The following is a 15446-nucleotide window of genomic DNA, read 5'->3' as shown; positions in this document are numbered from 1 at the left end:
TACCTTGCATGAGTACCTGGGTTTTGGAAACTAGCTTATGTGACTCAGTTTAAAATCCCTCTCTCCATGTTCCCTTTCACACTGCTCCTTCATTTGCACAGGCTGCAAACTACCTCCTGGTGAAAGCAGACTAGGATGCAGACAGACTTGAGCACAGGTTTGTCGTTGCTCTGCCGACACTCCAGGCTGGCCTGACACAAGGTTGCTCCAAGAGGCAGAACACAAGGATGTCACGGAAAAAAAGGATGACTCATAAGCCTCGTGTTTAATGAGCTGCTTCAGGGCAGAAAAGTAGTTAGAGCTGCTAAACCCTCCCTGTCTTATTCCCTGCAGGACACACAGGTGCACCTTGTTAAAGGGCAAGGACCAGATCCATGTCTAATGGTGGAGTTGTAGCTGAAAGACTATTTCTTCCACTGGGGCTTGTTTGGGATCCCAGATCAGGCTGACCTACTGCCTTTAGCAGGTGGGCTGAGGGAAGGGAAGAAGCCACCATGGCCCTGGCTGCTGCAGTATTTCTTGGAGGGTCTTCCTCTGTGAGCTGGTTCTGCGCTGGTCCTGTTCTGGAGCTCAAGAAGGGAAAGCTGTAAGGAGGAGCCTCAGCTGATCAGGAGCTGCAAACTGTGCACATAGAGGATGAAAGCATGGTCTCTTTGGGATCTGAAGTGCAAATCACGTACGGTCATCTCATAAAGATTTCTGACTATACCTCCAAAATCCCTGGTTGGGCCAGCCAAAGCACACAAGTTCAAGCACAGCACTGCATTAGTACAACTACGGAGTTCTCCAGACCAGAGCCAGATCCCACCTGGCTGGTTCAGAGCAGGTTGGAAGAGTTTACAGCTGTATTCATATGGGTATACACGTGCTCTAGTTTGTTTTAAAGTGTTTTAAAGCAGGAAAAACTACAACAAAAACCCAAGGTTAATGTAACTTCCACACTCAAAACCAGGCACTACTGGTGAATTTATAAAACCTTCCCATAGCTTATTCTTTATCCTATAAAGAAAATGTAACGCCTCTATGTCCTTTTTTACTAATATTTTTTGACAAAACTATTGCCCTTATATGAAAAATTTATTAGAGAAAAATATTAAAGAAGGCTTAGGATCTGCACCCTGTTCTAAGGAATCAATCACAATATCTCATATAGGAAAGACAGGAAAACATTCTCATTGACAGATGCCTGACAATAAAAAAATAAGTAAATAAGCAGCACTTTCTCCAGTTGAGAGCATTGCCTCCATAATAATTCACTGGGCTTCAAGACTGCATCCCTGCAGAACAAGCCCCAGGTCTATCAGAATTGATAAAAACACTCATACATTTATGACACTTGCATTCACATCCAATAACAAAGAAAAGTTTTCACTTGCATTTTTCTCATACTGGTGGCAGCTCAATAACTCTGCATAGCAGTGTTCATCAAGAGGTATCCCGAAGTACGTTCATGGGGTGCACAGGGAATTCACATGCCCATCATTATTAAGTAGCTGTCGTTATGGTAGAATGCGACAGTCACTATGCATGGAATATTAGGGATTTTTAAAGCTCGAAAGACATACCATGCATTTCTAGGAGGGGAAACTTAACCAAAGAATGATCTCTGGACTTTCCCCTCTGTTTTAGTTTGCCATATTTACCCATAGTGCACACAGAGACAGCTGCCTTCTGGAAATGTTTTCCTGGTTCCTGCAGTGGCTGAGTCTCAAGAAAGCTTATCAGGAGCTGTGCACTGACCGCCAGCCGACACAGATCACTTCCAGTCACAGAGCTCTAAGCAAGCTTCAAATCTCTCTATTTATTACTCTCACTGACGGTGACAACTTTTCTCTGACCAATACTATCAAAGCACCTGGATCTCTGCCTCCACCTCTTAGTTCTGTTTATCCCCGTGTGCGTAGGCTATCAGACAAGGAGAGGTACTGCTAGGCTGGGTTTCAATTGGCCATTTTTACGGTTATCTTCATGGCTGCCTGGAAAGCAACTGGCTTTTCACAGTCTCTCTGATGCAGGACTGCAGGAATGAGCGCTCAGGCAAAGATCAGGCTGCATACATGCGCTGCCCCCAGTAAGGGCAGCTGCTCTGCATATGCTGGCAACTGATCCACACGCAGGCTGCAGCACTGATGTGTCCTGGACAGGTTGTACTCCATGCACAAACAGGCCGATTTTCACCTCTGCAATAGCTGTGACTCATGCTGGCTTTCTCAGAGCTGTTTCTCAGGTGCAATACATGTTTTCATGCACAGCAATCATTTCCTGATGTGCCAAGCTCTTTCAATCAGATAAGCAGCAATCTGCACACAAAGGCACCAAGATGAGAATTTAAAGAAAATTTGTGCCTTGCTACCTCTGGCTGCTAAATGCCTACAAAACTGTAGATGATCTGGCCCAAGCTCATTGCAGCCCCTCTCTGCCAAGTTCCTGGTGGGACTGTCCCTCTACCCGAGATTTCTTTAGATGGAATTGGCCCTGGACTAAGCCTCGCTTTAAAAATGGTTCCACAGAGAAGATGGGGGAAGGCATGTGTCATGGTAAATACTGTCTGTGGCATTTCACAGGGCTTTGCCTTATGTGCAGGAGACAGAGAAGAAATTTAGCAAGACAATCGCAGCGAACATTTTGTCTTCAAGAGATCATTACAGCTTTAGAGACATTTAGCATCTCAGAGACATCTGCTAAACTGAAAATGGGTAACAACACTAGAATCAAGCATTTCTCAATAGCAGGGGTGAACTTAAAGTGCAATAATTATGCTAGTCTGTTCCAGGCTGTACAACTCTATTTTTAATTATTATTTGCCTTCAAAAGAGCACTTTGAAGTGCTGCTGAGATAAAAGCCCTAATGCAATAGGCAAGGGACAAATTCACAGTGAAAGGCTATCCCTGCCTAGTAATAGATTTCAAAGCTGTTAAGTACATTTTGTGGAAGTGCCTCTATTTCATGTCAAATATGATGACCTATCCTTCTGGATGCTTATATTTTTATTCTGTTGGTGTATGTTCCCATGTACTCATGGAACTGGGTGGAAAAATATGTGTCATTATAAGGCAAGAATCAAACTGTGAATGTGATTCTCTCCTACTTCTCAAATACTTTGGCACTTCAGAAATTCATAAACCTCTTTCTTTCCTCTTTTCTCAACGCCACACATGACAAATAATGTAGCTTTTATATTAAACCACAGTGTTGTACTTCTATCTTTTCCGTTAGTGTGTTTACTAAACTGACAGCTGTGGCACCCCTTGAAATGAGTTTATAGTCATTTGCTTACTTTGAAGGTATTCTAGAAGACTTCCATATCTCATCAGCTCAGTAATAATATAAATTGGGTCCTCCAAAGTACAGACAGCATAAAGCTGTATAAGCTTTGGATGTCTCAAGTTCTTCATTATTTGTGCTTCCCTCAGAAAGTCCTTTGGATCCATTGAACCTGAAACAACAGCATATAACAAAACATAAGCTGAGGTTATCAAAGGCCTTCCTACCAGCCTGGCAGTCTTAAGGGAATAACGGAGATTGTTTTCTGTCTTTCAAAGAACATTAGCATCTCAAATCTTCACAGTTCCCACAGAAAACAGACAGTGCAGCTGAAATAAACAGTTGATGAGTGAAACATGCCAGTTGTGCAAGGACAGAGAACATATGTGTTCCAGCCACCAGAAATATAAAGGCTAAAATTAACTGTCCCCCAGGCCTCCCTCAAACAGAAAAAAGTGAGGCTAGAATGTTAACTGATATAATTTAAGCAAACAATTATGTTACAACTGGTTAACGAAATGACCAGAAACTGAGGTAAGAGTGCCTAGGTAATGAACTTAAAATTTCTGACAGAAGAAAAGTGCTGCAATAATAATTTAACTATTTTTTCAGCTTCAGCAATCAAAGCCTGAAAGCATTGAAATGACTTTAGCATACAAGGAATAGATGTGTGCACTTCATATACATAAATACAAATAACTATTTATAATGTTCACATAACAGCAACCTTATTAGAAATACCAATGTATGCACAGATGTAACAGTAATTTTACACCCCCTTAAATGCAGAAGTATCTTAAAAGCTAATGATCCCAACTTTTTAAGTGTTACATAACATCGTAGTATCTCTAGTTCTATTCATACACACAGTGAGCCAATGCATAAACTATGTCAAAGAAACGATACAGAAATGGCACAGGGAGCTAAAGTTGGTGGCAAATTTAGGATTAAAGCTCATATGTCCTGAACTGGGGATTGATTAGAAAAAACATGCACAAATAAAGAAGCAAAGCTTTCTCTATGAATGATCCAGTAGTGATCAAATATTCTCAGTTCTTTGAAGAAGATGGTAAATAACACCTACTTCACAATACTTGTACCAAAAAAATGACATTATCCAAATACTCAGATGTTTCTTTCCTCCCAAATCAAAATAGTTTCATTAAGAAAAGATTACAGTGAAGTCTGAGGGAAAAAAAAATCTACCCAAGTCTAGTCTGCTTTATGCCGTGTTTAAAAACAAACTTTTTTCTTCGTGTAAGCAGACTGAGTCATTTGAGAAGCCAAGGAGACTTTATTTTATGGATTTTTAATATTAGGTAACCAACAAGGTTTATTTGGGAGTTTGGCTCAGTTCTGAACATGGATGTTTAAATGAAGTGAAATGCTGGGAGGATGCTAAATGGCTCAGCAATAAAACTCCACCAGAAAATCTGTTCTACAGAACGAACTGGCAAATCAGCCTGGGCCACCTTCACCGAACACCTACCTTGAATGCCACCTCCTGAAAATTGTTCCAACCTATTTCCCAAAACATAACAATGATGTGTGATTTCATATTCTTGGATCAATGCAAGAGGAATGACTCAGAAATGCTTCTGACATAGACTTTATGAAAAAAGAGCCATTTGACATTGCAACTTGTGAGAGCAAAGATTATTGCAGGGGACAGATGCTCCTCTTCCCTGTGTCCTCATACTTTCCTTGGCAATCCCACGGGGTCCAATTTGACAATACTTTATAGGATGTCATTAGGAGGGATGGTGAAAGTTAATGGATTTCCATGCCATCAATAAATGGATAGTAGCCAATAATACATCTCCTCAACAGGTACAGGCTATACCCATTTCCTTTTGTCACTGTCAGAGGAAAGTGGGGGCCTGAATGAAAAATAAATGACTCATACTTGGTCTGGATAAAGCAGAGATTATGACAGTCAGGTGGAAAAAAATGCAAATATCTGTAATGCTAAAGCCATGTCCTTTTCCTGTTTAGAGCAGCACAATCTTTACAGCTTTATTTGAACTTTCCACCAATCCTAGATTTAAAAAAAAAAAAAAAAAGCCTAAGGTTGTCTTTATAGGGTTTGGACTCATTTTGATACTGATTTAATATTGTGGTCCATTTGCTTACTCTTTCTAAGATATATGCATTTCTCATGGAAATCATCCTAAAGTCTGCAGAGAAGCTGCATGGTGTGAAGTATTCTGCCTCCAAAGGTAAATGCATAAGCACGACTAGTGATTTAGCATCAGTGCCAAAATTTGACAAGTTGATCCTAAGAAGGATAAAGTATTTGCTAACTTGGGGTCTACCAAATCACCTGCCCTCTATGGATCATTATACAGGATTTCTTCACACCATAGAAAATGACAGTCTGATTTGTTCCCATCATCAAAGTTTGCCTACAAGGAATCTCTCAGTTTAATCAAGCTATAAACTTCTTCCAACAAAATGAAATCAAGCAACATGTTTTTCACGTATGACAACTTCCAATAAATTGATCAGGAGGGAAGTAGTCTATTAGCTGAATAGCAGCAAATCCTTCTTTATGCTGTAAAAGTAATTAATAATGAAAACAAACCAGTGACAAAAATCAATAAGTATTTCCTGCATATTTTAAACAGCATATGTAACCTTTGTTTTTACTTAGTTTATATCTTTAAATAGCATAAGTAGCAGATAGTGCGCAAAACCCCCCAGAGCCCTGTAGCTCTTATACCGTAGTTAATAAGTGGATTGGATGCTAACTGAAAAAATTAAGAAGTGCCTTTATCAGTGTCTTGTCTAAGATTAGGTTTTAGCAACTAGATAAGCAAAGCCAAAACTGCCTCTAAAAGCAAGCAAACATGCTTGTTACAAATTCGTTAGATAAAGCCTGTCACAATAGCGGCAAAGAGGTTACAATACATTTCTTTGAGGAAGTTTATATAAAAGAAATATATAAAATACATGCCACATTGAGTTTCAAATAATGGGGAGTTTTAGTTTGTAGTTGAATTACATGTGTTTTTAATGAAGTATATGTTTTCAGCTGTAAGTTGTAAACAGCATGAAGAGCAGATTACTAAGTAGAAACCCCTTGATCAAAAACCAACTAGTTACAGAAGCCTTTACCAAAACAACAAGCATCCCTTGTGTAAGGCACCAGTTTTAGAGTAGACTGATCAGGACCTGAAGAAAACACGGTTTTGTTAATTTGGTTTTTGAATGAAAAATGTTTTTATAAATGACAAAGTCCTTCTTAAGAACAAAATGTTGGAATATGTTTCTTTGATGTGTTCTATGATGTGCTGCTTTGCCAGAAATCACCTCTAATTTAAGCCTACGTAAAGCAGGTATATCAGTTCTGATTACTTTCTGTAAATATTTTGTTCTAGAATTGAGGAAGCTTCACATTATGAGATAAACACTGATAATTTGGAAATGAGTTAGAGAAGTCAGTTATTTTCCAGTTTCCACTGGCATAGATGTAAGTGGTCTTTAAATATTTGATAAGCCCCTCCAGAGACCCTGTGTTTGCAACTTTCAATAAACCTTCCCAAATGACTTCAAAGTAACCTTGTACTACACAGCAACCTTGTCTTCTGAATAAATTTATACAAAATGAACTTACATACAGAGTACTTAGAGCATATGCTGTGATCTTCTGAATAAGTTTATGCACAATAAAGAAATAGCATTAAAAAGACAAAGTTTTTGGTAACACAAGAGACTGAGTGTAAACTATTCACATTGACAGGACAATGAGATAGGTGTCTAACAATTCCTCAAGCAGCTTTGTCACCATACAGAAGTGAACTTACAAGTTAGTGTAAGGTTATGTACTGATCTAAATGGAATAAAAGAAATTCTTTGTTCAGGGAAATTGGGAGACTTTCCTGAGTGCAAAGCTTTTTACACTGCATATGCACTAGAGAGATGAGATGTTGAAGAACTGAAAATATTATTAAAACCTCCACTGACAGTACCAACCCAGAGATCATTTTGAGAAAGCCTCCTGAAAAAAAAAAAAAAATCATGCTTGGGCAGCTTCCATGCAAAGAGAGAAGCTTGAGAGATGCTTTACAACATGATAATAACAAATGCACCTGTCAACTTGAACAGGCATAAGGAACTTTCTCAGATACGATTAATTGGTGATGATAGATGCCTGCTTTACGCCCTGACAGTTGGAGAAGCAAGCTAGCCCAGACACTAGGTTCTAGAGAATCCATCACACTCAGCATAGGACAAAGTGCAAATCCCTGCTGCAATGATTTCCACTTAAATAGAAAAAACAATGTCTCAATGAAGAAATAAAACCAGAAATGTGAAATGACATGTTCAGGGACCTACAGCAAGACAGTGCTGTGCAAAGCCAAGAACACAAATAGCAATTGCTGGTTTCTAGACCATTTTCCTATCTGCTGATCCCTACCTCTCTGATGATGGAGTCAATAACTCAAAAGTCAGAGATGTTCTTAAGGCAAAGATGTAGATCTGTTTTGTTTTTTCATTCACACATCTATCACTATTTTTTTGGCTGGTAAAATGTCACAGATGTCTCCAGAGCAGAGTCAAACACCAGTGAACAAATAAGAGAATTATCTGAATGAAGGCATCACATTACTACTGCTTTTTTTGTTTATAGTCACAGTGATCAACAGATTGTAATAAGGATAAGGAGAGGTAATGGGCAAAACATGGACTGAACAAAGATAGAGAGCAAAGAGAGGAATTATCGTGGGGAATTTCAGTTGTAATTCTGGTGAAGGGATGAGGGGTGGATTGTGTGTAAATTGTCCACATTTTTAGGTGTTCTAATGATGCTATTTTGATTTTGGTGTGGGGAATTCTTTTGTTGATGCAAGTGAATCTTGTGTGATGAAAATGGATTTTAATGATAATGTGATTTGCAGAAGCAAGTGGTGGAATATAGTGGGTAAGGTTCTGGTAGCGGGGGGGGGGCTGCAGGGGTGGCTTCTGTGAGAAGCTGCTGGAAGCTTCCCCCATGTCCGACAGAGCCAGTTCCAGCCGGCTCCAAGATGGACCCACCGCTGGCCAAGGCCGAGCCCATCAGCGATGGTGGTAGTGCCTCTGGGAGAACAGATTTAAGAAGGGGAAAAAGTTGCAGCAGCACAGAAACTGCAGCCAGAGAGAGGAGAGAGAACATGTGAGAGCACCAGCCCTGCAGCCCCCCAGGTCAGTGCAGAAGGAGGGCAGGAGGTGCTCCAGGCGCCGGAGCAGAGATTCCCCTGCAGCCCGTGGTGATGAAGACCATGGTGAGGCAGGCTGTCCCCCTGCAGCCCAGGGAGGTCCACGGGGGAGCAGATCTCCACCTGCAGCCCGAGGAGGACCCTACGCCAGAGCAGGGGGATGCCCAAAGGAGGCTGTGACCCCGTGGGAAGCCCATGCTTTGGTTTTATTTCTCATTATCCTACTCTGATTTGATTGGTAATAAATCAATTAATTTCCCCAACTTGAGCCTGTTTTGCCTGTGATGGTAATTGGTGAGTGATCTCTCCCTGTCCTTATCTCGACCCAGGAGCCTTTTGTTATATTTTCTCTCCCCTGTCCAGCTGAAGGGGGGGAGTGATAGAGTGGCTTGGGTGGGCACCTGGCATGCAGCCAGCGTCAACCCACCACACCAAAAGACTCTAGTTTAATTATGAGTCTTGTGACTTTCCTGCAAGTTAATAGAAATCTTGTATAAATATAAGGATCACAGACTAATCATTCTGACATTTTGAAGGCCTTCATAATCCACAACTGGCTCTGAAAAAAGTCTCCAAAGAGTCTGGGAAAAAAAAAATGGTTCTGGATCAACAGATTTCATCTTCTGATGTCTTTGATAGTGAAGTATTGAACATTCTGTTTAGTGATGGACAACAAACTGCTAGCAGAAACAGGAATTAATTGAAAAAGGATGGTTCATTACATGTGAAAACATCTCTGGTTGAGTTCTTTTTCCCGCAAAGTCTCCCTTACAGTCCGTAAGGGCTGTGTTTGGAGCCCTGTTGTCCATAGAGAGTGGACTGCAAACCCCAAACTCTGAACTAGATACTCCATAATCATAAAGGTAGAGGGTGACACCCCACCAGCTTCATCAGAAGATGGACATTTCCTATGGTCTCCTTAAGAACCCCAATCCTTCTGAACTTCTCGGTCAGAGGGCTCCCAGGCTGACCAATTGAAGATCTCATAGGCTGCACCAGCTTGACATTTTCCTCAGTTTTGTTACTGTTGTAAATTCTGTGGAATTACAGAACACTGCTGGTAGCTGAATTCACCTCCTCCAACTGTAGGCAATTATTCAGGCACTTAGATCTGAGTTAGTTGTCCAGACTTTACAATCAATGGAAAGAAACATGCTTTAATAGCATGTTATTCTCTCATTGTAATGTACATTTCTACTCTGTAGTATGATTTATCTGACATGCAAGTGCTTATTTCTTCCCACTAATTATTAAAAAAGTCTGGTATATCTAAGATGTTAGATGCTTAAAAATAGGAAAAATGTAGCTAGTATGCTACGCATCAATGTTTCTAAAAGAAACACTTGTGAAATTTCCAGTTTGTGTGCAGTATCTGAACATTTGGCTCCTGCTCGAAATCAGAGTGGAAACAGATTTCCAAATAGCCTAATTACTCACAAGTCAGGAATCACACATTTGCATCAAGTGAGAACTGGCTCTGGGAAATATCCATCACTGCCACCTCACCAGAATTCTGGGAGTTTAATTTTTCCTACAGGTTAGAAGGTCATCTACCTAGATACAATCATTTTAAGCCTTTTAGCAGCAATAGCTAGAAATTAGTGTAAGTCTAGAAAAACTATTTGAGAAATTAGGAGAGTACCATGTAACAAGAAACTATATTCAGCCTTTCTAAAGACAATTGAAAATTGGTTTAACTCGCTCTGTATGTACCTCCAGAACGGAAAGAAAAAATAATGCAGATGAGATAAATCCGGATGAGAAATCAGGCCCACATTCTTACAGACATAGTGATACTCCATTGATACAAACTGTCAAAGATAGCAGAGGCAACTTCTCTCTGTGACTCCATCTCAGGACTAGAAGACTTCTAGTTATTGCGTAGTCAATAACAAGCTGTGTTTTGATTAAATGTAAATACTCTATCTCAGCAGAGGGGTGAAATGGAATGGCATATAACAGCAAAGTATTCAGACTACAGATGATATAGGACAGATGGACACTGCAAAATAACACTCAACAGAAAAACTCAAACTAGCAGAAAACCCTTCTCGCCTTCAGGTCTATAGATCTACGACGTACTGATTGTATTATGATCTTCTATATTGTTTGCTGTGTGATCACCTTACTTGATTATCCTGCTCCTGCTTGGAAATGAGAGCATGGTTCCATGTCACAATTTCTCTGGTGGTAAAGCCATTTTAACAGAACTCTCTCCATCTCAATCTCCTATATTTGCCAGATCACTTCCAGTTTATCATACTCTGTCGTGCTGATGACTTTCTTCTCCCATGGGTCTACACTGTAAAGCAGCTTATCTGGTTTAAAATACACTCCCTCCTCCCCCAGTGTAAAGACAACTGATTTAAATCTTTGAGCCAAGTAGTAGGAGAAGATCGTTTTAGAGTGTTATACTTGAAGTCTGAAATACTGCCTATGTGAATATTGGAAGCTTCAATCATCAACATATAATATGCTGGTTTTCTTGATTACTCATGGACTACTATGTTTTCCATTCATTCGTCATCTTTATAATTATGATGAATGAAACTAGCAGACTTAGCCTTTGCTGTAATTTTATTAGTACCAAGCTAAGCATTTATTACTCAGATTAGGGTGAGGGTATTGGGGTTTTTCTTTAATTATTGAAATGTTATTCCTCATGAGTAATGATGAGAGCAAACTATGGAAAACCAATGTCCTAACTGATTACAGTAAGGCACTCCAAATGGTGAAAAACATTGTGTAGAAGAGGATAATGCCCTAGAGAAGTATACAACAAGGTTAAATGCTTCCATTTGAGATTGAACTGTTTTTGTAGAATGAGATAGTTCACAAAGTACACTGATAAGAGATTAAGTTTTACCTATATAATCTATCAAGATAGCTTTGAGAATCAAAGTCTTCCTTCTGAGCATCATTAAGTGCAATGCACGACTTCCTTATCACAGTATTAGACCACAAACTCTCTGCTATCCAAGCATTGCATCCCGGTGGGGCTTGTGCCTGCCCTAACTCAATATAACCCACTGTGAAATCAATGAGACTACTACTGTTGACCTTAACAGGAGTCAGACTAGAGTGAAAAAAACAGAGATGGAAAAAGTATTGATTAATCAAGCCCTTTTTCCCAGCCAAACTATGATACTACAAAAAGTATCACAGTTGAAGGGGTTTCTTCCACTATACTGTTATAGTCTGTAAATAATAGCGAGTTTGCAGTGAATATTATGTTTATTCCAGTGTAAAATTTAATTTTTAGCTAACAAACCTATTGAAGAAGTTTATGCAATCGTTTTTTATTGTTTTATAGTCTTCTGTAAGTGTATTCCTAGGATAGCCTATTATTACAAAACTCCCAAAAAACTGTTCACAGTGCTGTAGAAGTATTGTGTTCTCCGTGTGCTTTATCAGCAAGACATTGAAAGGATACTGAATTCAATAACAGTCAAAGAATGGATCTCCACAGATCAGTTTGGCCTTTAACACATCAAAATCTGTTTCAGATATAAAATTAACTCACTCCTACTTTTCTTCAGGTGGAGTATTAGTAGCAGTCATTCAGCTGATCAGCATCAAAAAGAAAAAAAAAAACGAAAAGAAAAAAAAAAGGCAGCAAATTGCAGCTCGAACTTGCCACTAGTGTTTCACATATTTCTGGGTAGTCTTGTCATTCTGATTCAATCCATTATTAAAATAGAAGTTTTTTTCACAGAGAACTGATAATATGTATTGTCCCCATTATATGGAAGGAAAAGCTGAATTAGAGTTTTGAAATGAGTTATTAAGAGAAGGAGTTGAAATATGATTAAGATAGCTTCCCATTTTTGCATATGCAATACCAGATAAATGTCAGCTCCACTTTTCCGCTAAAGAAAATAAGTAGAAATGTATGCATTGCAATTTGTTCAAAATCTAATTATTTTGTTTGATGAGAAACCAGTCTTTTCCTAGAGTGCTAATTGCCACATATTTTCTTGAAGGGGAAAGAAAAAGACAATTTCTAAAAGAAAATATCACAAAAATTTAGGATAGCTTAGTCTTGTTCATCATTCCAGCTTCATTTATTTCCTTCTTTAAATATAATTTAAGAGATTTAACACTTTAGTAAGGACCCTTCAGTCTTCTGCAATAAAACAGACTTATCCAGATGTCACATTAAATCATTAAAGGAAAGTAAACTCAGATGGACAAACTACATTGTCTTATGGAGAAGAAAGGCAAGCATCATATTGGACTGTTTAAACAGAGGTCTAACATGTCAGAAATGTGAAGCAAATCCCCCTCTTTACACATCTAGACTTGTTCTTCCTTTTAGCATCCTACTTGGAAAAAATATGTTTACCACCTCAAAACAGCCTAGTAAAGATCTTCTGAAAACAATGGGATATCTAAAACATCTGAGCTGCACGAAGAATCTGGTTGAGCTGTTTAACCTAAAGCAGAGAAGACCAAAGAGGAACTTGATGATAGTTTTCTAGTATGTGCAACACTGCTGTGAAGAGGAAGAAAACAACAGGTACTCTTTAGTCATGGTGTATAAGACAAGAGGTAATGGGCTTGTACTGTAGAATGAAAAATTCAGGTCAGACACAAGGAGAAAAAGACCAGTTTCAGACTTGCGGTTTCAGAAGTCAATAAAAATTGGCATACAGATCCCTGTCACAAACAGTATAGGCTTAGTGGATACCGTCTTAGGAAAGGGAAATAGACAAAGAGATTTCAAGATGGTTTACTGGGTCACTAGGGAGATGCATCAGTTCACTGAAAAAAGTATGCTGTCTTTCACAGGACTTATAGAAGGCCTTTAGTCTGAGCAGTTTTTCTAATTTCAGTTAAGCAGAGAAAAAAAGGTGCTTGCTTGTTTTCAAATTGCAAGTCCCAAAACACAAACAATATCCTGATAGAAGATAGCCGTAAAACACATGCTTAAATCCCTCCCTATTCAGGAGACCCTTGAAGCAGGTCTCAAGCATATTGTTGTTATTCTGAATCAAAGATCTGAATCTGTTCTGCTTCCTGAAACATGATCGTTAATGCCCAACACAAGCTTTTTCAATTAACCACAACTCATTATATTGCTACCTCTTTTTAAAAAACACATATATCGTCCAGGCTACCTTTCTTATCTATGTGGTTCTTGCCATCTGCTGGCAGATATTTTGTCAATTTAAAATGCACAAATTACTTCAAGTTAATGGAAAATAATTAAGAAAAATGTTAAAATTTGTAATAGTAACAAGCTTATATTATATGCAAATATTGGGTATTAATGTTGTGTATCAAAAACTTTGAGAAATTTTATTCAGTCAAGATTAAAGCACTTCTTAAATACAAACTTAACATTGTACATTTTCTATATTACCAAAGAAATCATTATAATATAGCATCTAATCACTAGAAGAAATTCTACAGATGACAAACCAGTAGTAAAAAGATTACCTCACTTACAGATGAAATGTAGACATTCAATTCCATACAAGCAGTATTGTACAAAAGAGATGGCTTTGCTGGGGTTGCCTTTTCATGTAATAAAGATGTTGAATGAGTTCAGCTCACATTGAAACAGAAGACTGTATAAAATTGTAATTCAAAATGCCAGATATCTGGACCTTGAGCTTTACTAACCTTCATGTTTAAGTGCATGGATTTTAAGAACGGTTGTACATATGGATAGGCTCTCTTTTCAGTAGCATTTAAAAAATAAAGGAGCACCCTTGCTAACATTTCACATTACTAGCATTTAAGAGTAATTCACATACCTGGTTTTAATGTTTTGATTGCCACTGGGGTGGTATTATTCCACAGTCCTTCCCACACCTCACCAAACTGACCAGATCCTAATTTTTTCAAAAATTTCAGAGATTGTCGGTCTATCTCCCACTGATCAACAGTTTTATAGGACAAATCAAACGTAGTTGGAATTTGTACCTGGTAAAAGAAAAGAAATAATACAGTAATTGAGACTTCTAATGTTTTTCCAACAGCATATACAAGTCATTGTTAACTATGCTATGTAAAGTCGCAACTGACGTAAATAATGTTTCCTTAGAGTACACATATGTGAGAAAGTGAGCTGAGAACATAAAATACAGCCCACATCCTGGGTACTTTTTGTTAGAAATAAGAATTACTCTAATGAAAATATCCTGCCATTAAAAGTAAAAATTAGAAATCATCCCTCTAGCAAGCTTTTTGAACAGTAACATATTGCTTGCCTTAACCTTGTGGCTTTGCCTCAGTAATTACTTATGGACAGCTAGAGTTATGAAGCTGGAGATTTCATCTCCATATACATTTATAAAAAGCTATTCATAAATCATGATTTGGCATCTTTTCTCCTCCAGCCACATGCTGATTTGTTCAAAATGGCATGGTATTTTATTATTAACATGTCAGCTTCAAGAACGAAACTGTAGTGCTACCCAGAACCTCCTGAAAATAAGCAGATCATCAACATTTTGAAATAGTAGAAGCAGATATGGGGTTAACACCTTCTGACTGATATCTGATGAGTTAGCTTACAAAAAATACGTTGCACAGTGTAGCATCCACTCTTACCTTCAGGCATGGCTTTCCGAGCACCACACAGAGGCCGTGACTGCTTTTACTGTAATAGTCAACAAACTCATTCAGAGTTTTGAAAGTTTTCCCTCTGCTTAGGAAAAAGCCTCCTTCATCCAGCTTTCTGATCCTGTAGTGCTTCACAGATACACCATCGAAAACTGAGAAGGTTTAAACATATTAAGTTTCCAGGAATTATAGCAATGGTACAGTGTAGCTTATGGTCAAACCATCATAAGGTTCCTAAATGCATTTATGAGGACCTTAAAATAAACTATTTTAGTTTCAAAGATGACAACTATAAAAAAATCTCTTTCAAACCAAAGCCCACTGTTTAGAAAGCTTAACATATCTAGTCTATCAGTCTTCAACCATTCTGTCCAGAGATTCTTGCTTGCACCATAAGAACTGATGCAAAA

At 38.5% G+C, this 15446-nt stretch overlaps 1 protein-coding gene across 1 annotated transcript in view; it reads right to left on the bottom strand.

The window, feature by feature from the left end:
• The window catches only part of FRK (fyn related Src family tyrosine kinase), a 52053-nt gene that overhangs the window by 6363 nt on the left and 30244 nt on the right, over positions 1-15446 (bottom strand). The window contains exons 4-6 of the mRNA XM_075046386.1: positions 15025-15188; positions 14226-14394; positions 3279-3437 (exon numbers count right to left, since the gene is read on the bottom strand). Of these exons, the coding sequence (XP_074902487.1) occupies positions 3279-3437; positions 14226-14394; positions 15025-15188 (492 nt within the window). The remainder of the gene's footprint in view (positions 1-3278; positions 3438-14225; positions 14395-15024; positions 15189-15446) is intronic.

Source organism: Buteo buteo, chromosome 15, assembly GCF_964188355.1.
Source record: "Buteo buteo chromosome 15, bButBut1.hap1.1, whole genome shotgun sequence".
Taxonomy (NCBI): Eukaryota; Metazoa; Chordata; class Aves; order Accipitriformes; family Accipitridae; genus Buteo; species Buteo buteo.
Note: the sequence above shows the minus strand (reverse complement) of the source record. Positions and strands in the feature narration are given on the sequence as shown.